This window comes from Chiloscyllium plagiosum, chromosome 9 (assembly GCF_004010195.1).
Source record: "Chiloscyllium plagiosum isolate BGI_BamShark_2017 chromosome 9, ASM401019v2, whole genome shotgun sequence".
NCBI classification, from domain to species: Eukaryota; Metazoa; Chordata; class Chondrichthyes; order Orectolobiformes; family Hemiscylliidae; genus Chiloscyllium; species Chiloscyllium plagiosum.
The window spans coordinates 98321569-98346349 of NC_057718.1; the positions used below are offsets into that span (position 1 = coordinate 98321569).

At 43.3% G+C, this 24781-nt stretch overlaps 1 protein-coding gene across 8 annotated transcripts in view; it reads left to right on the forward strand.

The window, feature by feature from the left end:
* The window catches only part of LOC122553085 (1-phosphatidylinositol 4,5-bisphosphate phosphodiesterase beta-4), a 533291-nt gene that overhangs the window by 481391 nt on the left and 27119 nt on the right, over positions 1-24781 (forward strand). For 6 of the 8 annotated variants that reach the window (XM_043696591.1, XM_043696592.1, XM_043696588.1 and 3 more), the window contains 4 exons: positions 1179-1280; positions 3622-3679; positions 7617-7703; positions 10901-10937. In XM_043696591.1, the coding sequence (XP_043552526.1) occupies positions 1179-1280; positions 3622-3679; positions 7617-7703; positions 10901-10937 (284 nt within the window). The remainder of the gene's footprint in view (positions 1-1178; positions 1281-3621; positions 3680-7616; positions 7704-10900; positions 10938-24781) is intronic. The other 2 variants (XM_043696594.1, XM_043696595.1) reach the window with 1 other exon arrangement.

Consider the following 24781-nt stretch of genomic DNA (forward strand, 5'->3'; position numbering starts at 1 on the left):
GAGGACGGAGATCATAGAAACCTATAGAATTTGAACAGGACTATTTAGAGTGAATGCAGGAAGTTTATTCCCAGTGACCAAGGAATCTAGAGTCAGGGATCACAATCTTACAATATGCGATAGACCATTTAGGGCTGAGATGAGCAGAAATTTCTCCACCCAAAGACTGGTGATCCTGTGGAATTCTCTACCATAGAAAGTGATTGAGGCTAAAACACTGAATGTTCTCAAGAAGGAGTTGGATGCAGTTCATGGCCTGAAGGGATCAAAGGGTATAGGGAACAGGGAAACTGAGCCCTGATCATAATGAATGACAGAGCAGACCCGAAGGGCCGAATGGCCTACTTGTGCTCCTACTTTTTAATGTTTCTGCGATGGACAATGACAAAGGGAAGCTGTGAATTGCTTTAATTTGCTTTTTGAGCTTTCATTTAGCCTCATTGGAAGGTGTGGGAGAATGAGGCAGAATTCTCCAGAATTTAGAAGGTTAAGGGGTTTTCAAGATGTTAACAGGGAAAGACAGGGTAGATAAAGCTTAATTATTTCCACTGAATGGGTTTATAGAACTAAGGGCGTAGTCTAAAAATTATGTTAAAAATCACACAACACCAGGTTGTATGATGAAGGAGCAGCGCTCCAAAAGCTCGTACTTCCAAATAAACCTGATGGACTATAGCCTGGTGTTGTGTGATTTTTAACTTTGTCCACCCCAGTCCAACACTGGCGCCTCCACATCATGTCTAAGAATTATGGCCAGGCCATTCAGGAGAAATGTCAGAAAGCGCTTCCACACAAAAGAGTAGTGGGGGTTTAGAATTCTCATCCTCAAACAGCGGTTGATGCTAATTCAGTTGTGAAATTTAAATTTGAGATAGACATGTTTTTATTAATCAAGGGTATTAAGGGATTTTGCCCCAAGGCATGTATTTAGAGTCAGCCCACACATCAGCCATGATCTTATTGAATGGCAGGAACAGGCTCAAAGGGCTGAATGGCCTACTGCTGTTCCTAGAAAATATAAATGGGAAGTGAGTGAAAGCTCAGGGAACATGCTTATAGACTGAGCAGAGGCGTTCAGAGAGTGGTCTTGTATTTTGGGTTTGGAATCCCTGGTGTAGAGGAGACTGCGTCCTGTACTGTGAACATCATTGACCTGGCTTCTTGTGTTCATGTTACAGACTGAGCAAAGAGATGCGGGCTAACCAGGCAAAGAGCTCCATGGAGAACAGTAAAGCCATAAGCCAGGATAAAAGCATCAAAAACAAAGCTGAAAGGGAAAGGCAAGTTGTCTTCTTCGTAAACAAAATCAGAAAAAAAAATATTGATTCATGTTTTTATAAATGCGTGATGCTCACCCTTTTTCAGGATGGTGTCCTTCTATCTATCCTTACACAGTTGCTGAATTAACAAAATTCCCTTGTGTTCTTTCAGGTTTATAAGAATACAATAATTCTGATCATTGTTCTGTACTCTTAAATTTAATGTGAGATTTCAAATTAATGATGCTTCACAGTACAGTACCATCTATTACTATGCTGGTTTCTGAATGTCGTCATCTTGTACTTGTTATCTCTCAAGTTGATTATTGCAGTGTTTCCCTGACCAGCCTCCCCGCCTTACACCGTCCATAAACATCCATTTGAGACTCTACTGTCCATGCCCTGTTCTGACTTGAACCAACTCTGGTCACTCATTGTCCATGTCCGTTGGCCAACACTGGCCCCTCACTCCAGCAATGCCAAAAATTTAGAATTCTCATCCCTTTGTTCAAACCCATAAGTGGTATCACCACTCCCTACTTCTGTAACCTTCTCCATCTGTCCACCACTCCCTACATCTGGAACCTTCTCCATCTGTCACCACTCCCTACATCTGGAACCTCCTCCATCTGTCCACCACTCCCTACATCTGTAACCTTCTCCATCTGTCCACCACTCCCTATGTCTGTAACCTTCTCTATCTGTCCACCACTCCCTACTTCTGTAATCTTCTCCATCTGTCCACCAATCCCTGCATCTGTAACCTTCTCCATCTGTCCACCACTCCCTACTTCTGTAACCTTCTCCATCTGTCCACCATTCCCTATGTCTGGAACCTTCTCCATCTGTCCACCATTCCCTACGTCTGGAACCTTCTCTATCTGTCCACCACTCCCTACATCTGGAACCTTCTCCATCTGTCCACCATTCCCTACGTCTGGAACCTTCTCCATCTGTCCACCATTCCCTACGTGTGGGACCTTCTCCATCTGTCCATCACTCCCTATGTCTGGAACCTTCTCTATCTGTCCACCAATCTCTACGTCAGGAACCTTCTCCAACTGTCCACCATTCCCTACGTGTGGAACCTTCTCCATCTGTCCATCACTCCCTATGTCTGGAACCTTCTCTATCTGTCCACCATTCCCTACGTGTGGAACCTTCTCCATCTGTCCACCACTCCCTACGTCTGGAACCTTCTCCATCTGTCCACCAATCCCTACGTCTGTAATCTTCTCCACCTGTCCACCAATCCCTGCATCTGTAACCTTTTCCATCTGTCCACCACTCCCTACGTCTGTAACCTTCCTCATCTGTCCACCACTCCCTACATTTGGAATCTTCTCCATCTGTCCACCACTCCCTACATCTGGAATCTTCTCCATCTGTCCACCACTCCCTACATCTGGAATCTTCTCCATCTGTCCATCGCTCCCTACATCTGGAATCTTCTCCATCTGTCCACCATTCCCTACGTCTGGAACCTTCTCCATCTGTCCATCGCTCCCTACATCTGGAACCTTCTCCATCTGTCCACCATTCCCTACATCTGGAACCTTCTCCATCTGTCCATCACTCCCTATGTCTAGAACCTTCTCTATCTGTCCACCACTCCCTACATAACTGTAGGGAATAGTAACTGTATATTATTATTTCGCACAAGACGTTTTAAAATATTTGCTTTGTTCGATTACCTTTTGCCTTTGTTAATTGATTTGTAATCATAGGATCCCTACAGTGCAGAAAGAGATCCCTGAAAAGCTTCCCATCCAGATCCACCCCATCCCCGTAAACGCCGTTTAAAATGGCTGGCCCATCTAACCTCCCTGAATATTATGGGGCAGGATTTTTTAAGCATGGCCAATCCACCCTAACCTGCAAAGCTTTAGGGCTGGAAGATAAAGCCTTCACAGACACGGGGACAATTTGTGATCTCCACATAGTCACCCAAGACTGGAATTGAACCCAGGTCCCTGGTGCTGTGAGGCAGAAATGCTAACCACTGAGCCCACCATGCTGCCTGTAAAGAAAATAAAAGCAGAAAACTGCGGATCTCAAACAAATAAGATCAGAGAGTTTGGAGAAGCTCTGCAGATCTGGAAGCAATTGGAGAGAGAGGAGCACTAACGTTTTGATTTTTGTGGAGAATTTTAGGATTTGCATTTTGCTTCCTGAATTCTACAGGCTGATATTGATAATAAGATAATTTAATTAAATTTAATTCAGAGGAAATTTTAGTTTCAGTGCATTATAGCCTAGATGACGCTGTTGAGACAACTGATCAGAACCTGAATGTATTTCAGTGGCACGTTTCAAAGATGTCAAAAGCCTCGGCAAATGTTTTAATGTTTTTGATTTCCAGGCGAGTCCGGGAGCTGAACAGCAGCAACACTAAAAAATTCCTGGAGGAAAGGAAACGGGTATGTCACTGCATATTTCCGCACATACGTAATACAATTGATTCTGTGTTATAGCAATAATTTGGCAGTGATTTTTATGCGGATCATTGGAAGAAGTGGATGATCGACCTATCACATTCCCAGCTACCTTCCCCACAGCCCCCCCCCCTTCCATTTATCTCTCAGCCCCCTTGGCCAACAAGCCTCATTCCTGATGATGGGCTTATGCCCGAAACGTTGATTCTCCTGCTCCTCGGATGCTGCCTGACCTGCTGTGCTTTTCCAGCACCACCCACTCGACTATAAGTTAGCCAGTCCCCGGTCATGAGCTTCCTTATACACTATAGCAACTGAAAGTGCTGGAAAAACTCAAATTCACCACAAAAAGCAAATGATCTGTTCAAAGCCCCTGATTTGCATGTCGGTTTTTGGTTAAGGACAAGGTTTTTGGAGGGATTCCCGTCACAAGGTCCAGGGAGATTTCTTGTCATATCTTACCAGCCACACACCATCCTGGCTTGGATATGTATTGCCAGTTCCATCAAGTCCTAAAACACCAGAATGCTACCTTGATCAACTGGGCTGCAATGGTTCAATATAGTAGCTCACCTCCACTCTTTAGGAAGAATGGTGTGGATATTTTCTATTCAACCTGTTCAGACATTCCTCTGGAGCGGTGGGGGCAAGCCTTGAACCCTGCTTTCTTTGTCCAGAAGTAGGGGCATTAATACTGTGCTGACCTGGCCAGCAATTCTCACATTCCGATGAATTTAAAGAAAGACCACACAGTTTTCTATTTCTGGTATTTCGTGCAATTCCGGTCTCCCTCCTATTGGAACTTGAAAGGGTTCAGGAAAGATTTGCAAGGATGTTGCCGGAGTTGGAGGGTTTGAGCTATAGGGAGAGGCTGAACAGGCTGGGGCTGTTTTCCCTGGAGCGTCGAAGGCTGAGGGGTGACCTCTTAGAGGTTTATAAAATCATGAGGGGCATGGATAGGGTAAATAGGTAAGAAAAATTTAAAAGAGACCGATGGGGAAACTTTTTCATGCAGAGGATGGTGTGTATATGGAATGAGCGGCTAGAGAAAATGATGGAGGCTAGTACAATTACATAAATTAAAAGGCATCTGGATGGGTATATGAATAGGAGGGGTTGAGAGGGATATGGGCCAAGTACTGGCAAATAGGACTAGATTAAATTAGGACATCTGGTTGGAATGGATAAGTTGGGCCAAAGAGTGTGTTTCCTGCTGTACATCCCTATAACGCTATGACTCTATGATATCTCACACATCCCAATTCTCTTTTGTATCCAGCTGTCCAGCTGTCTATCCCTCAGGAGTCCCTTTCTAAACCTCATTAACTCCCTCCTCCTTTCAGTCATTCCTTAAAATACACCTCTTTCACCCGGCATTTGGTCACCTGTTCAAATACCTCCTTATGCAACTCAAGGTCACATGTTGTCTAAAAAAGCTCCTGTGAAGCATCTGGGGCATATTACTAGATTTGAAGTACAACGAGATTAGGAATTGTCGTTGGTTTTTGATGTAGGAGGATCTTCCTCCAGTTTGTGTTGACTTTAATTGGAATGTTATAGAAGCTCAAAGAGGAAGAACATGGAATGGGACAGATTAGGACATTGGGTAGTGAAGATAGTACCTTCCAACAGAACAGAGATGCTCAGAAAGCAATCGGTAAATCCACCTTTGCATCATGTGCACTGAAGGCAGCATACTAGATTGAAACAAGTATAAGTGAATTTATAAATGATGGGAACAGATGGATAAGTTGAGAGAAACTACTCCTGCTTGAGGAAAATCTAGGACATGAAGATGAAAGTCAAGAAGTTAGTGCCAGGAGTGAGTAATAAAATCAAATGGAGATCTCAAATAGAAACAAAAGTGCTGGAAAACTTTTAACAGACCTGACAGCTTCTGTGGAGAAAGAAAACGATAAGGTTTTGAGTTCTATGTGTTCCTTCATCAGATCCACTCTGGAGAAGTCATGTTGGACTCAAAAAGGTCCTCTTTCTCTTTCCACAGCCAGTTCTGCTGAGCTTTTTCAGCATTTCTGTTTCGTTTCTAAACTGACATCAAAAACTAAAGACAAAGTTAGAAACCCCTTTTTCGCACTAAAGGTGGTAGCAATTTCTTCTGCAAGTATCAGTTGATGTTCGACCCATTGTTATTATTAAGACAGCGCACACTAGGGTTTTTGTCAGCCAGAGATATCAAGGGATATAGTGCAAAAGTGGTTTGGTCACAGGATCAGCCATTGTCTCATTGAATGGCAGACCAGGCTCTGAGGGGCTAAATAGCTTCCTCCAGTTCTTATCTACCTGAATACGGAATGTGTGAGGTCTCAGTGTGGCAGACAGCATTATCAAAATATTTTCTGCTTATAGTTCAGCAGAACCTCTGGTATACCATGCCTGGCTAGTGTCCAGCAGATAGCCCTAAAGAAAGTTAACCTTTGCATTTCTCTCAATTGCCTTCAAGACTATGAAGCTTGCTTTTTTTCATTCAGGGGATGAGGGCATGCTAGTCCAGCATTTATTGCCCATCCCTCCTTGCCCAAAGGGCAGTTAAGTGTCAACCATGTTGCAGTGGGTCTGGAGTCATGTACAGAACAGACCAGGGAAGGATGGCAGATTTCCTTCCCTGACACCAAAATTGGAGGTGTAGTGGACAGCGAAGAGGGATACCTCAGATTACAACAGGATCTTGACCAGATGGGCCAATAGACTGAGAAGTGGCAGATGCAGTCTAATTCAGATAAATGCAAGGTGCTGCATTTTGGGAAAGCAAATCTTAGCAAGACTTATACACTTAATGATGAGGTCCTAGGGAGTGTTGCTGAACAAAGAGACCTTGGAGTGCAGGTTCATAGCTCCTTGAAAGTGGAGTTGCAGGCAGACAGGATAGTGAAGAAGGTGTTTGGTTTGAGCTATAGGGAGAGGCTAAACAGGCTGGGTCTGTTTTCCCTGGAGTGTTGGAGGCTGAGGGGTGACCTTATAGAGGTTTACAAAATTATGAGGGGCATGGATAAGGTAAATAGGCAAAGCCTTTTCCCTTGGGTTGGGGAGTCCAGAATAGAGGGCATAGGTTTATGGTGAGAAGGGAAAGATATAAAAGAGACCTAAGGGGCAACTGTTTCACACAGAGGGTGGTACAGGTATGGAATGAGCTGCCAAAGGAAGTGGTGGAGGCTGGTACAATTGCAACACTTATGAGGCATTTGGATGGGTATATGAATAGGAATGATTTGGAGGCATATAGGCCGGGTGCTGGCAGGTGGGACTAGATTGGGTTGGGATATCTGGTCAGCATGGACGGGTTGGACCGAAGGGTCTGTTTCCATGCTGTACATCTCTATGACTCTATAAGTACATTAGTGAACCAGATGTGATTTACCAACAATTGGCAATGGATTCATGGTCATCATCAGACTCATAATTCCAGATTTTTATTGAATTCATTTTCCACCATCTGACATGGAGGGATTTGAATCCAGGTCCTCAGATGATGAAGTAGGTCTCTGGATTAATAGTCCAATGATAATACCAGTAGACCATCCCCCTACTTTAATGCTTGAATCAAGCTGTGGCTTTAGGTATTCAGCAGGATCAGAACTACTATAAGCTTAGTCTTATTTTAACAAAATTATTTGTGGTTAATTTTGTGGTGATGTATTAATTAAGTAAATAATTATGTATTAATTACAGAAGTCACTGCCAGTTATTTTTACATAATGGGCTATATATTTTGCTTTTCCCGTTCACTAATTTTATTGGAAAGTCAATCATGAGTGTGATGCAAAAACAAATTTTGGGCGTTATAGTGCAGACGGTCTGTCCGATAAATGTGCAAAAACTGTTTATAGATGACGGAAAAAAATTTAAATCCTGCAATAAATACTTCTTGTGCAACATAACTGCAATGTTTGCTTTTCTTTCATAGCTTGCAATGAAGCAATCCAAGGAAATGGACCAATTAAAGAAAGCTCAGCTTGAACAGCTGGAAGGCTTGGAGAGACAGAATGATCAGGTAGTAGTTTCAGACATTCTGCGTCTATAGCATTAAATTGGACCGTGTTGATGAGGTGGAAAGCAAAAGGATTATTTACTTTCTTAACTAGCCCTCAAGTTTTCCCTTCTGTTACACTCGAGGACTTAATGAACGGAAGGGCATCTTTATCATAGTTACTGATGCTTAGAGAGTCTAAAACAATGAGTTGTTCACAGATGAAAATATCGCACATGCCAGGCTACCATGCAGAGCATCAGACAAGGGGAATTGCTACACAAAGAATTTTATTTTATTCCACAAGTCTTTTTTCGTTTGTTCATCTGTCAAAAAACACAAAACCTGAACAAACACATGGAATAGAATTGTGATTTAATTACTAGTTAATTGTAAAACCCATGTATTGAACCATTTGAGTCCTTTATTCGTTGATGCAGAGAACAAAAGGATTCGCCGCAAGAGAGCAGCATGAATACTGATGCGTGATGTTGTCCCTAGCATTGTATAGTGAATCAGTGCAAATTATCATTTAAGGTTGACGTGACATTAAGTTCTAATAGCTACTGCCTTTAAAAAACTGAGTACAGACCAGCTCGGTAACCATCATGATGTTCCCGAACAGTTCCGCTAATCTTTATAATTAGCATTTAAACAATTTGACTACTTTTGAAAGCTGCCTATCAAGCATTAGCCACAATGATCTGTGTTAAAAAGAATATGTAATGGTGCTCAGCACAATACCGATTCTGCCTGAAAAATATAAACTCTCAGCCGTTCACAAACGAGATATTAGATGCAAGAATTATTAGTATTTTAGTTTTAAGAAGGATTTTAATCTTTCTTTTTTAAAAAGTTTCTTAATTCAAATAATAAGTTGAATGTTTTAGCCATTTTCAAAATGTAAGACTTTTAGTCAAACGCGTGTTCTTATTTCATAGACCATGCCTTTAGAAAATTGACGCTATATTAACCGTTCTTTTCAAAAAAATCATCTTAAGCTAATTAACTTTATGGGTCCAAAGAAGCGTTTGCTTCAGTAATTATGTAATGCTGTTCATCAATCCGGCTGAATTGAAAATAATTTCCACTTACAGAGCGCAACTGAGAGGCTTAGAGCGTTGCTTAATGGTTTTGTCAGGTCATCTCACACAGGCATACAGAAGTACATGTCTACTCTTACCTCAATAGATTGTAGATTCCATTGGTTTCAGTGGGATGACTGTTTTGGCCAGTTTGGCTGCAATGGCCTCACTGTCTAATCTCCCAACTCCCAATGAGTGGGAGAAGGCATCAGCTTATATGATTAAGTTTGCAGCTTTTTTCTGCAGTATGTTTTACTTGCTAAACTTTCTGTCAACCATAAAGAGATGTATTTAACCAATAAATCAGAGATGAGGCCTTAAAGTGAATACTCACTCAAATTGGCAGGATCATAAAATCTAGCTCCTGGTTAGTTTGATGGATCACTACATAAAGACAATCATTAGTTGACTGTTGGGGATGTGTTAGAGGACACCCAATGTGTCTGAGTTGCCATATGACATGCACTTTTACACACATATTGTAGTTTGGGAATGTGATTCATGGTGAAAAGAACATTGATTCCTAATCTCTTGGTCTCGCAACCTTGCTTTAGTAGGCTTTTCAGATTGATAGTTTGGCCATGCTATGAACTCACCTCCCTTGGGCTTCAAGTCCTGGTCAGGGACTTGAACCTGGCACAGAGGCAGGACATTACCCACAGGAACTCCAAGGTAAATTGAAATATCCCAGGGGTCACCTCCAGTCTGAGCTGAGTTAACTGATCTCATTGTAACTATGATTTATTTTTTTCCCCAGTAAATAGGAATGATGTTAAATGATGTCTCTGCCTCAGTATGGGCCAGCTTTTCATTCCTGAGGCAATGAAGTCGAGTTAAGAGATTTATTGACTCAACGTACGTGCCTCAGGCGACCGCACTTTTCATTCTGGGGTGGGAGCAGAGTGTGGTCATTCCCGCTGCCCCCAGAGGTCAGTCAGAGCTGGACACAGAGACTGTTGAATGCAGACCACTCTCGGTACTCCAGGACTCCACGCTCGTTATTTTGTTAAATATTAAGTCATCTCGCCATATTTATTCAACCCCATCACCTTCCGCCACCCATTTCACATGCCCCGTCTATACCAACTCATGTCCCCACCCAACCTGCTCCCATGGTGTAAAGAAGTCCTCCATGCCAGCTCATATTCCCTAACCACCCATCAACATTACCCCTTGTAGTCTCCATGCCAATGTAATATCAACTCAAGCATAATCCTGCCCCATGGCATTTTGTAAAGCCCTGTTCTACATCCGTCACCAAATATTTTTGACACTGAGTACCTTGCCTACAGCCTAGCCTCACCCACCAGCCTTCGACCCCATCATGATTAATGTCATTACTTGCCCAACAAATCTCGCCAGAGCAGGCTTGGTTGCAGTCATTCATAAATTTCTTTGAAGAGGCCACTGACAGAAGTGGGGATGGGGGTCTAGGAATGAGGTTGGGGTTTTTAAGGAGAGCGTTACGTTCTTTTCAACTCCATGATTTACAATAATCAAGATTGTTGGTATACTATCAGAAAGCTTTGCATCTCTTCCTACGCTTTTTGTAACATCTGCCAGCCAAAATTCTCCATCAGCACTGCTCTTTGTATGGTGTGAACTTTTGCAAATCTGTTTGAGTACCTTCATCAAAATCTCAGGAGTATTTTCTGCTGAAGATGTTTTGAAGGTGCAATCTTTTATGCCTCCAGCCAGCTTGGTGGTGGGCTGTATGTACCTTGCTACTGCAGTCTAATTGTTAAATAGAGGTATGTTGCTTAATAATCATCAACATAACTCATTTGTGCACTCCAGCTGATCTCGATATTTTTAGCATCTCCTCTTTCCCTCCATCTCTGTCATTGTTTTCGCCTGATTCTTCCATTCATTTTTCTGCAATCCCCTATTCACAGTCCTTCTGAAAAATGAGCATGAATGAACAGACATTTTATGTTATTTTGTTACTTACACTAGTAATCATCCAGTGAGAAAATGCAATAATCCAAAATATCATGTTGAATCTGTTGCTTCATTTTTCCCTTGTCCATTAGAATTCAGATGTAAAGCACATTTTTAAAATGTTTTAAGGACTGGCATTTCATTTTATTTACATTTTTCGTTTGTAATCACTGACTATTATTTTTGTACAAACAGCTGCTGAAATCATGTCATGCAGGGTCTGCCATTCAAGGTAGGACTGTTCTTAATTACCAACCAACAATCAAATCTGTTGTTCCATTTTGACAGTACTTCATATTCAAATAACAATGAGCTTACAGTGATTAATATTAGTTGTTACATTATTGATGTGAAAACTGAAACTTTTTGTGCATCGAATGAATTGTGGAACTTTGCTTGCCTAGCCTTGAGATGCTAGCAATGACTCCTAGGGGCAGAATCCAAAAGTAATTGGGTTTCAAAGGTAGCCAAATGGGTAGGGATCACAGATCTGTTAGTTGTGTGCACATGAGCATTGGAAGGGTGGTAAAAATGGAGGATGGCTTGCCGAAGTTGGGTTTTGGATAGAATCAACAGGAGGTGAGAGGAGTGGAGTGGTATTTGCGGCACCTTTCACAACAGTCATCAACTCTGTCCTTTCTCATGGATTGCCAACACTGGGTACACATCTCCCATTACAACAGGTCGACCTGCTTTATGTGCCTCTCAAGTTCTAAACCTCCGCCCAACTGAAACTTGGCTACATCCAACGCACAGATGTATAAAAAGAAAAGTGCCTCTTCTTGTTAAGACTCATGGTATTTATGAAACGTGAATGTTACCAGTCACTTATCACCCACCACTGTGAATCAAGCAGGCCCTTCGACTCCCTATCGAAAGGGGGATTGGCAGCATATTTGACGATTGTAAAATCAAAGTATTTTGGATGCTAGAGATCTGAAATAGAAAGTGAAGTTGCTGGAGAAACTCAGCAGGTCTGGCACTTGATAGTAGGTGGTAGAATATATAACAGATACTAAAATGATCTGCTGGCTCTCTCTGTAGAGATTCCTTGAACAGGGCCAACTATGAGAGGACTGGGGAGAAACTCATTGAACTAGAACCCAGCTTGAGTCAGCACTTTTGAGAGATGAGAGAGAATGAAACTAAGGTCAATGCCCTGCCCCTTATAAGAACCCAAGGCAGTACACAGTTGTGGAATTTAGGTGGGATTATAGTCACCTCTGTCAAAATATTTGTACCAGTGTGACCATTTAAACTGTTCATTGAGTAAACTGTTGGATATGGAAGGTAACTACTTCAATGTCACACAAGTTTGAAGCAAACGAAATATATTCACTGATCAGGCCCTTGCTGCATAGTGTCAGTACCCAGGGCACACAATGGGACTTTGCAAATATGGCAGAATGTATTGTCAACAGGTTTCATCTGTGCCATACTTCCTGTGACTTAAAATAAGGCTAAGGAATATTCAGCGTACTAAGATAAATTCCAGTTCACTGTCAGAGTGTGTTTTAATTGATGAGTTTATGCCATGGCTCACAACCTTTATACATTGAGCTCATTCTAAGCTGCTGCAGGAGGCACCATTAGTCCTTTGTTTCGAAAAAGAGATGACTGCAAATGCTGCGAACCTGAAATAAAAGCAAAAACAATGCTGGAAATATACTCAGCAGGTGTGGCAGCATCTGTGGAGGGAGGGAAACAGAATTCGCTCTGTGACCAGTTGGAAATGGAATAGGATTTCAGCAAGAGGAGAGCAGGAACAAGGTTGGAAGGAAAGTCTATAGCAGAGTGCAAGGCATTGAACAACAGAAGGGTTAATCCTCCAGGGTACAAGGGAATGGAGATGAGGTGCAAAAGAAACAAACGATGTGGTGAGAGTGAGCTGCTGGCTGAGAGAGAACAAAAACTGAAAGCAGGAAAGAACGGGGAACAAAATGAGGAGGTTACATTCCGAAATTATTGAACTAATATTGAATTCGGAAGAGTGTAAGGTGTCAGTGAAGGATCAGATACTGGACTGATTGACTGATTGATTGATTGTTGTCACATGTACCAAGGTACAGAGAAAAGTGTTGTTTTGCATGCTATGCAGGCAGATTGTACCATACAAAGTGCATCAGTGTAGCACAAACAGAGTGTAGAATAGTGTTACAGCTGCAGAGAGAGGGATCAGAATGAATATTTGAGAGGTCCATTCAAAAGTCTGATAGCAGCAGGGAAGAAGCTGTTCTTTAATCTATGTGTATGTGTATTCCATCTTTGATATTTTCTGCCCAACGGAATTGGGTGAAGTAGAGTATAACTGAGGTGTTGTTGATCATGTTGGTTACTTCCCAAAGCAGTGGGAAGTATAGATGGAGCCAATGGATGGAAGATTGGTTTATGTGTTCACAACTCTCTGCTGTTTCCTGTGGTCTTGAGAAGAGCTTGCCATACCAAGCTGTGATGTATCCAGATGGGAAGCTTTCTGTGCTGCATCTATAATAATTAATAAGAGTCCTTGTGGACATGTCAGATTTCCTTAGCCTTCTGAGGAAATAGAGATGTTGATGTGCGTTCTTGACTGTCAACATGGGTGGACCAGGGCAAAATGTTGGTGATTGTCACTCCCAGGAATCAGACGCACTCAACCATCTCCACTTCGGCTCCATTGATAGACAAGGGCATGCCCTCCACTCCGATTCCTGAAGTCAATGACCAGCTCCTTCATTTTGCTGACATTGTTGGAGAAATTGTTGTCTTTATACCATTCTGCTAAGTACTTGATCTTTTTTCTGTTATTCATAAACAAATGCTATTCATCAAGCTTGCTTTAAGCAGCATTGGAATGGTGTAATTGGCTGAGGACAGAAATGTCAGTGTGAGAGCAAGGCAGAGAATCAAATTGACATGATACCAGAAGCTTAGAGTCAGGCTTGCAGGTAGAATGGTGGTGTTCTGCAAAGTGGTCACCCAATCTGCACTTAGTCTCCCCAATGTTGAGGTGACTGGCTTTTAAGGTAAAACCTATCATGTCAAGAGTATTCAGTAAAGTGGATTTTATTGACAACTTTAGAGATTTGACTTTCCCTTCCTCAGACATGGTTTCTTGCCATCCCCAACACAGCTATGAGTACCAGTGCAGATACCACCATTGTATTATCAGTTGAGGAGTAGGGACTGGATTCGGTGCAGCCCATCGCAGTAGGAAACACAACGGCTGAACCACCCTCACAACAGGAGACACCCCGTTGTCAGTCTTCTGTGGTGGGAAAGCCTCTCATGATAAAGTTGGGGATGGGTAAGAGTGGGCCCGTTGGGTGGACTTGCCCACCCGCAGTTGGCAGTCATTTAAGCTCATCGATTGTGCCAGTCGATTCCGATTATCCGTGACACGTTGGGATTTAGTTGGTGGCCCAGGGATTGCAAGGCAGCATCATGATGTCCCGTACCTCTGGATAGCCACAGGAAAGCCCAACAGGCATTTAGCGCCTGATCGAGGGGCTCAGCAAAGAGCAGAGAGGGTCACCTATAAGTCCCATCTCTAGCCCTCCAACATCTGTGGCCTGGTTCCCTCTCTTGGCATGTCACTGGCAGCACACACCACTTCTGGGCTGGGGTTACCGCCTGCAAAGCCCAGCCTGTGACCGACCCATGGCTTCCGGGGGGAGGGACTTCAGAATTTCCTTCCTGCACGTTGTTGAATCTCAAGGAAGGCCCAATGCTAGCCTGATAGGCACTTAATCCCGTCGCTCCCGCACACCCCTAAAGAATGACACAGCTCTCCGTCTTAGAATGGAATCTCACCTCTGTGTCTCTGGGAGGGACATTCCAGATGCCAGGCAGGTCACATGATGCGATGTTCTGGAGCTACTCCTGGATATGAAACGTGTGTTGAGCCACAGAGTCATCAGGATAAAATGAGAGGATGATCTCTTGAAGCCAAGGGTAAATCAAGATGAGGAGACAGAAGGCATTCCCTGCTGAGCCAATATGGCTGGTAGTAAAAGGTGTACAACAACCCCCCCACCCCATCACTATGCAAAGGAATCCCACCCAGCCAATGCATTGACAATCCTCATTAGCTACACCCAGTGCACTTACCACATACATTCTCATCAAAATGGCCTTCTTGCTAACTTCATTAACATGCATCCCATTTCTTGCATCCGCTGTTACTTTATTCATCAAACAATTGTGCTCAGAAACAGGCTTTTCCTAACCTTCTGAAGAAAATTCTTGACGCAGCTGAGTATGAGGAATACCAAATGCCATGCCTTGCTGGTGAGTTTTGTTTCCCTTGCTTCTGAATGTCGCTTCCTCTCCGTGATCACTGAGTTTGCTCCACACAAATCCCCGAAATACAGTGAAAGGAAATTATTGAGTATGGCATTCTGCTTCATGCCTGTCCTTATTTCCAGCAACCTGGAGTCCTTTAGACAGGTTTATACCCCAGTCTTTGTCTCAGGGCCCAGTCATAGGTATGAAGTCTGACCAATGGAAATGCAGTGCGATTATAAAACATTTGCACTTTGTCTCCTAGGAGGAATATGGCATGCCATCACAGGTGAATTGTCGGTGCTAATTTACAAGAAGGTTTTGCCACTTTTAAACTTGGATGTGAAATCAGGAGTCACGCACCAATAGAATATGTCATTTTCAGTCTAACACAATGAGGAGGTGATGGTTTTGGACTAGGATGGACAAGGTCAGAAGTCACACGACACCAGGTTATCGTCCAACGGCTCCTGACGAAGGAGCAGTGCTCTGAAAGCTTGTGATTCCAAATAAACCTGTTTTACTGTCACCTGGTGTCGTGTGACTTCTGACCTTAATTTAACAAATTCTCATTTTTACACAGAATTGCTTTTTGCTGTTCCTCTCCTCATGTGACCCCACCAACATTTCTGCAGCAATTTTTATTCACACAGAATGAAAGTAGGATTGTATTTCTCATTTCTTTTGAACAATTTAATCGAATCACAGTTGCCATGGTACCATAATTATCACCAGCACTTTCATCAGAGTCATTGGGTTTTCAGCTTTGCTTCGGTTTCTTGGTTTTTGATAATATTTATAAAATTGTTGCGTAGTTTCAAGCTTGTGTTGTTTCCAACATCTTTTTCTTTCAAGTGATTTTCACATCAAAATATTTTTTCTTTTGTTTGCAATGAAACTAGTAAAAATGAGATTACTTTCACCCAAGGTGCATTTTAGTCCTTCATTAACAGACTTGACAGGAAAAATTAAAATCTCGAATGGATCACCATTTAAATGTCTTTTTATTCCAGGCTAAGAAAACATAAGACACTCCAACTTTTATCATAAATCATAGGAACACAAGACTGAGGAACACATAAGACCATTCAGCCCTTCGAGCATGCTGTACTATTCAATCAGATCATGGTTGATCTGGTCCACTGCCACCCATAACCCCTTAGCTCCCTTGTCTATCCAAGATGTGGAGGTGTCAGTGTTGAACTGGGGTGGCAAGGTCAAAAATCACGTGACACCAGGTTATAGTCCAACGGGTTTATTTGAACTGCAAGCTTTCGGAGCACTGTTCCTTCCTGAGGAAGAGGCAGGGTCTCAGAAAGCTTGTGGTAAAAACAAAACTATAACCTAGTGTCATGTGATTTTTGACTTTGTCTATCCAAAGCCTTTCTAACTCTGCCTTGAATAAATTCATTGACCCAGCCTTCACCGCTCTCGGGGAAAAGAATTCCACAGACATAGCCAACTTCTGAGAGGAAAGGAAAATTCTCCTCATCTTCCTTTGGAAAGGGAGACCTCTTATTTTTAACCCGTGTCCCATTGTTCTAATGACCCTCACAACAGGAAATATCCTGTCAGCGTCCACACTTGCAGCTCCTTTCAGGATCACATCTGTTTCAATACAATCACCTCTCAATCTTCTAAACTCCAAACTTGTGGGTGGCACGGTGGCACAGTGGGTAGCACTGCTGCCTCACAGTGCCAGAGACCCGGGTTCAATTCCCGCCTCAGGCGACTGTCTGTGTGGAGTTTGCACATTCTCCCCGTGTCTTAGTGGGTTTCGTCCGGGTGCTCCGGTTTCCTCCCACAGTCCAAAAATGTGCAGGTTCGGTGAATTGGCCATGCTAAATTGCCCATAGTGTTAGGCGAAGGGGTAAATGTAGGAGAATGGGTTGCGCTTTGGCGGGTCGGTGTGGACTTGTTGGGTTGAAGGGCCTGTTTCCACACTGTAAGTAATCTAATCATTGGATCAACCCATCATGTGTCAAATGAGCCATCTCTGAACGGTTTCTAACTTAACTAAAAACCAGAAGAACTGCAGATGCTGTGAATCAGAAACAAAAACAGAAGTCGCGGGAGAAGCTCAGCAGGTCTGGCAACATCCGTGAAGAGAAATCAGAGTTAACGGTTCGGGTCCCTCAAAACAGGAGGGAAGGGTCACAGAACCGAAACGTTAACTTTGATTTCTCTTCACCGATGCTGTCAGACTTGCTCAGCTTTTCCAGCAATTTCTGTTTTTGTTTTCGACTTGACTGTATCGTCTTTTTCTCAAATAAAGTGACCAAAATTGCATACTGCACTCCCCCAACATTAAAAATCAGCCTGATCGCACCCCAGTGTACTGATTCTAAAAGTTGGAATGTTGGGATAGTAAAGTTTAAAAGCTTTCAGCAGAAATAATCAGAGCCAGGATGAGAAATCGTGGATCTTGATGCTTCTTCTGCTGCTGATATGGGTCCTACTGCTCCCCAATACCTCCTTCCAACCTTAAACCTTACATCTTCACATTTTTCAGATCCCCAGAATTGGAAACCATCGTCACATTGATGTTGAACAGTTCTATGTAAGATCCAAAACACTTCCCAGGCTTTTGTACCCAGTGACTCTATTGACCGAGCCAGTGGAAATTTCAGGTTTCCGTATGATACATATTACAGCTTAGTCAGACAATTACACACCACCTAGTCATTCATACTATGCAGCCAGCTCTGCTTCTTTGAAACGGGCCCTATGCAGTATTCAGACCTCAACATCCGAAAGACCATGCACACAAACAATAATCTTATAGACAAACGAGACTATCTTGAACTAACAGTTAAAAATTACACAACACCAGGTTATAGTCCAACAGGTTTAATTGGAAGCACACTAGTTTTCGGAGCGCCGCTCCTTCATCCACAACCACCTGATGAAGGAGCAGTGCTCTGAAAGCTAGTGTGCTTCCAATTAAACCTGTTGGACTATAACCTGGTGTGTGATTTTTAACTTTGTACACCCCAGTCCAACACCAGCATCTCCAAATCATTGAACTAACAGTGGCATTCCATGGGTACATGACTCCAGGTTTCACTTTCAAGTTAAAAAATGGCAAAACCATTCAATAAATTAGCATCAACTAACCTGGCTGCAATATTGTGCTCTCTCTATCCACACAAGTGGGCTTTCTCAACAGAAAAATCACATGTTTCATTGATGAGTATCTTCTAATGTTAGATTGAATCTAGCCATGCTTACAGATACAGCATGAAGCAGATAAAAGGAGAATAAAATACTGCAGATGCTGGAAATCTGTGTTATAAACCAAAAATGCTGGAAATGTACAGTCAGCTGGGCAGCATCTATGGAGACAGAAGGAGAGTCAACACTTCAGGTCTACAACTTGCACTAGAACTTGAGGAAGAGTCACTGCCCTCTGTCCCTGTCTCCACAGATACCACCAAACATGCTGAACATTTCTAATGCTTCATGTTTCTTTTGGAACAGAAATAACCCCTTTGGTCACCCTTCAACATAAGGATCGGACTTTTCTCATTTCCCTTCAACAAGAAACCCATCGACAAGCTGCCTGAGCTCTGGTTCTGCAAGTTGTGAGGGGAACATATATCACTTACTGAACGCAACTAAAATCAATGTCAAAGCAAAAAAAAATTGGTAGACTCATTTTAAAAAATTACAAAACAGCGGAGCATTTTTGTTTTGCTTTTTCGCCGAAGGAGTCAAGCTTGAAAGAGACAGGCTCAGCCCCAGACCAGGGGCAAGCTAAGGAATTGAGTTTAATCAGCGCCTCTGGTGATGCTGACTCTGAGCTCAGCTCATTGGAATTCTTATGGAAGTGGGTTTTAGAGCAAGTTGTACTTTACCCTGGGTTTTCCTCTACTTTGTGCCTAATTTAGATTACCTACAGTGTGGAAACAAGCCATTTGGCCCAATAAGTCCCACACTGACCCATTCCCCTACCCTATATTTACCCCTGATTAAGGTGTCTATCACTATGGGCAATTTAGCATGGCCTAACCTGTACACCCTTGGATTGTAGGAGAAAATCAGAGCACCCGGAGGAAACCCATGCAGACACGGGGACAATGTGCAGTTGCTCGAGGCGGAAATCGAACCCAGGTCCCTGGTGCTGTGAGGCAACAATGGTAATCACTGAGCCACCATGTCCCCTTACTTCACTCTTGTGAAGAGCTGTTTAGAAAGAGAGGAGGTCCAGGACAATGTGTACACCCGTCCCCTCCACAGAACTTATTGTTTCTGTACCGTTCATTTCTACCCTCAGGGTACAGTCGCATTCATGCTCTCAGTAACCCTCTCTCACACACACTCTCTCTGTCAGTCACACACACACACACATCTTTGAGGGAGGATGTGAGGGAACATAAGAACACTGGACCAGAGTAAGACCACGTTCAGAATCAGACCCAAAGTGACCCATGGCAAAATAACATCACAGCCTCTCCTGCAGGACATGATGTGGAGGTGACAGTGTTGGACTGGGGTGGACAAAGTTAAAAATCACACAACACCAGGTTATTGTCCAATATGTTTTTTTGGAAGCACTAGATTTCGGAGCGCTGCTCCTTCATCAGGTTGCTGTGGAACAGGATCATAAGACACAGAATTTATAGCAAAAGATCACAGTGTCATGCAGCTGAAATGATATATTGAATAAACCTAGATTTCTGTTAAGTCTTTCATCTTTTAGAATGGGTTGCAGGTTTCAGTTCATGAATATGTAAATTCCAGAACTCCCAGAGGTAGGAATTTATAAAATATTACATGGATTGACTGCCTGCAGATTGAGTACTTTTTGAGCAAAATAGGATCTATCTGCAAATATAATTCTGCAAATGTAAATTCACCCCATAGACTTATGTGTGTGTGCACGCATGAGAGAGAGTGTGAATGTGTGTTTGTGAGTGCGTGTAAGAGAGTGTGTGTTTGCATGTGTGCACGCTTGGTAAAGTGTGTGTGTGTGAGTGTGATGAAGTATAAGCCTGTGAGAGTATGTGTGAGTGTGGGGGGTGTATGTTTGTGTATAAGAGAGAGTGTGTGTGTGAGAGAGAGAGAGAGAGAGAGAGTGTGTATAGTGCAGTGGGGTCACCTGTAGTGTGACATAAGCCCAAGTTCTGGTTGAGGCCATCCCCATGGGTACCAGACTTGGCTATCAACCTCTGCTCGGCCACTCTGCGTTATTGTGTATCCCGTAGTCCACCTTGGAGGATAGTCACCCGAATATCCAAGACCAAATATCCCTGACCTCTGTCTGGAAATTATTGTGCGATGTCCATTCATATGCTGGCGTAGCGTCTGCTGTGTCTCGCCAATGTACCTTGCCTGCAGAATATGAGATAGACAATGTTGGCCAAGTCACATGAGTACCTGCCACGTACACGGTGGGTGATGTCCCCACGTGTAATGGTGGTATCCGTGTCGACACTCTGACACGTCTTGCAGTGGTTGCCATGACAGGGTCGTACGGTGTTATGGTCGATGTTGTCCTGAAGGCTGGACAGTTTGCTGTGAATAATGATCTGTTTAAGGTTTGGTGGTTATGTAAAGGTGAGAAGTGGAGGCATAGGGAAGGTCTTGGTGAAGTGCTCATCCTCATCAATAATGGGTTGCAGGCTATGAAGACCATGACGCAGTTTCTCCTCTCCTAAGAAGTGCTGGACAACAAAGGGTACCCTATCGGTTGCATCCAGTGTCTATCTCCTGAGGACGTCATTATGGTTTCTCGCTGTGAACATGTCGAAACTAGCAGTCAATGAGTTCAGCATCATACCCTGTTCTTATGAAGGCATCCTTGAGCACCTTCAGGTGTCCATTGCATTCCTCCTCATCTGAACACGCCTCCTGTGTATGTGTAGGGCTTGTCCATGGGGGAATGGCTGTTTTAATATGTTTAGGGTGGATGCTGGATCATGAGGTACTGAGTGCCCGTCCTTGATGGAGATGCGTGTGACCAAGAATGAGACTGATACTAAAGAGTAGTCCATGATAAGTCTGATGGTGGGACAAAACTTGTTGATATCACCGTGCAGTTGTTTTAGTGACTCCTTACCATTGGTCCAGAGGAAGAAAATGTTGTCCATATACCTGGTGTATAGTGTTGGTTGAAGTCCTGTGCAGCAATGAAGTCTTGTTCGAACTTGTGCATGAAAATGTTGGCATATTGGGGTGCAACTTTGGTCCCCATGGCTGTTCTGTGTGTCTGGATGAAGAACTGGTTGTCAAATGTGAAAGCGTTGTGATCGAGGATGAAGTGGATGAGTTGTAGGATGGTACTTGGAGATTGGCATTTTTTGGTATTTAGTACTGAGGCTGTTGTAGTGATGCTGTCATCATCGGGGATGCTGGTGTAGAGTGCTGAGATGTCCATTGTGATGAGGAATGTTCCCAGTTTGACTCCACCCACCATGTACATGACAGGTACTCCTGTGACTCAGCCAACATTGTCTATCTCATACGCTTCAGGCAAGGATGCCCTGAGGCATGGTACATTGGCAAGACCAAGCAGATGCTACGACAATGAACGAATCAACACCGCGCAACAGTCGCCAGACAGGGGTGTTCCCTCCCAGTCAGGAAACACATCAGTGGTCAGGGACATTCGCCTCGGTTCTTTGGGTGGCAATCCTCCAAGGTTGACTTTGGGATATGCAATAACGCAGAGTGGTCGAGCAGAGGCTGAGAGCAAAGTTCGGCTTCAACTGGGACCTTGTGTTCATGTCATACTACAGGTGACCCTACTACACTGTACACTCTCTCATACACACGCACTCACACATACTCACACACTCACACAGACCCTCTGTCATATACACGGTCTCTTTCATACACACACACATATACCTCCCACACACTCACCCACCCATACACCCTCTCATAGGCTTATACTCCATTACACTCACACACTTTGTCAAACATGCACACATGCAAAACGTACACTCTTTTACTCACACTCATATGCACATACTCACTCTCCTCTCTCATGCACGCATACACACAGATAAGTCTATGGGATGAATTTGCATTTGCAGAATTATATTTGCGAATACATTCTATTTTTGCTCAAAAAGCGCACAATCTGCAGGCAGTCAATCCATGTAATATTTTATAAATTCCTACTTTGGAAATAGAACCAGTCTCCCTCAAGATTGGGATACAGACTCTAACTTCACACCTTTAATACACTGTCTGAACTGAGATGTCATCTTTTCTATAAGACCTTGAGTTATCTCAAGAATGTGACTTGAAAGAAGTTCTGGGATTTATATATCAGTGAACCAAAACCTGCAACTCATTCTAAAAGTGAAAGACTTAACAGCAATCTAGGTTTGCTCAATATATCATTTCAGCTGCATCACAGTGTGATCTTTTGCTATAAATTCTGTGTCTTATGATCCTGCTCCCCAGCTACCTGATGAAGGAGCAGCGCTCCGAAAGCTAGTGCTTCCAAACAAACCTGTTGGACTATAACCTGGTGTTGTGTGATTTTTAACTTTCCCCTAGAGGAGGAATTGCTGAGGGGCCTGTGGTCGAAATTTTCAGCCACTTCCAGCTGCCAATCCAGCACCCATTCTGGCTGAGAATTCCAGAAACTTCTCCTGGGCTTGAGCAACACATTTGAATTTGCCCCTTAGTGGTCTAATCCCCGCCTCTAGAATTCGACTTCATGTTATCCAATTCCCAACTTCAGAGTTGCAATTGGAGTAAAATACAGAAAAACAAATCTTCGTGATCAGTGAATCGGCTAATGAGTGGTTATGTCACCATAGGATGCGGTCACAGTGAAAATTAATTGAGAGATAGAGATGAAAACCACACAATCTGACACCCAGGCTCTCATCAGTTATCAAGTGGGAATCTGCCTGATGATATCAAAGTGGTGGAACTGGAAGTATTTTACAGGGTCATGGTGATGTGGTTGTTAACGCCAAGAGTAGGTGCCAGAGGATTTCAGGAAAGGCCCGGCCCAGACACCCACACATGACTCAGGCAGAAAGATGCTCCTCAAATCTCTTAACAAAACCTTGATCCACCTGCAATGTGTTCACTACACTGCAATAGTAAAGGTCAAGTCACCATAGACTTGGTTGGACCATATGGCTGCTGTCTCATCAGTGAGACAGACAACTCACGGTGGTTTAACCTGGGAGTCAACACACCTCAGGCAAGGAAATGTAACCTGGCTCATGGTGACCTCAATCAATGCAGGAATTGAACCCACACTGTTGGCATCACACACCATCCATCAGAGCTAATTACAACGGTTACTACACTTCAATCAGTAACTAACTGTCCTGGACCTCCCACATAGATGCAACGTCAAGAAGGCATAACAATGTCTCTTCTTCCTCGGACAGCTCAGGAAATTCAGCATGTCCACATTGACCCTCACCAACTTCTACGGATGCGTCATAGAAAGCATTCTATCTGGGTGTCATGGTTTGGTACAGCAACATGACTTTTTGCGTGGGAAATTATGTCTCACAAACTTGATTGAGTTTTTTGAAGAAGTAACAAAGAGGATTGATGAGGGCAGAGTGGTAGATGTGATCTATATGGACTTCAGTAAGGCATTTGACAAGGTTCCCCATGGGAGATAGGTTAGATCTCAAGGAATACAGGAAGAACTAGCCATTTGGATACAAAGAAGTAACAAAGAGGATTGATGAGGGCAGAGTGGTAGATGTGATCTATATGGACTTCAGTAAGGCATTTGACAAGGTTCCCCATGGGAGATAGGTTAGCAAGGTTAGATCTCAAGGAATACAGGAAGAACTAGCCATTTGGATACAGAACTGGCTCCAAGGAGACAGAGAGTGGTGGTGGAGGGTTGTTTTTCCCTGTGACCAGTGGAGTGCCACAAGGAACAGTGTGGGATCCACTACTTTTCATCATTTATATAAATGATTTGGATGTGAGCATAAGAGGTATAGTTAGTAAGTTTGCAGATGACACCAAAATTGGAGGTGTAGTGGACAGCGAAGAAGGTTATCTCAGATTACAACAGGATCAGGATCAGATGGGCTAATGGGCTGAGAAGTAGCAGATGGAATTTAATTTAGATAAATGTGAGGTGTTGCATATTGGGAAAGCAAATCTTAACAGGACTTAAATACTGAATGGTAAGGTACTAGAGAGTGTTGCTGAACAAAGAGACCTTGGAGTGCAGGTTCATAGCTCCTAGAAAGTAGAGTTGCAGGTAGATAGGATAGTGAAGAAGGTGTTTGGTATGCTTTCCTTCATTGGTCAGAGTCTTGAGTACAGGAGTTGGAAGGTCATGTTGCGGCTGTACAGAACATGGTTAGGCCACTTTTGGAATATTGCGTGCATTTCTGGTCTCCTTTCTATCGGAAGGATGTTGTGAAACTTGAAAGGGTTCAGAAAAGATTGACAAGGACGTTTCAGGGTTGGAAGATATGAGCCATAGGGAGAGGTTGAATAGGCTGGGGCTGTTTTTTCTCCCGCGAGGAGGTTGAGCAATTCATCAACTTCACCAACACATTCCACCCTGACCTTAAATTTAACTGGACCATCTCTGACACCTCCCTCCCCTTCCTGGACCTCTCCATCTCTATTAATGACGACCGACTTGACACCGACATTTTTTACAAACCCACCGAATCCCACAGCTACGTGGATTACACCTCTTCCCACCCTACCTCCTGCAAAAATGCCATCCCGTATTCCCAATTCCTCCGCCTCCGCCGTATCTGCTCCGAGGAGGACCAGTTCCACCACAGAACACACCAGATGTCCTCCTTCTTTAGAGACTGCAATTTCTCTTCCCACGTGGTTAAAGATGCC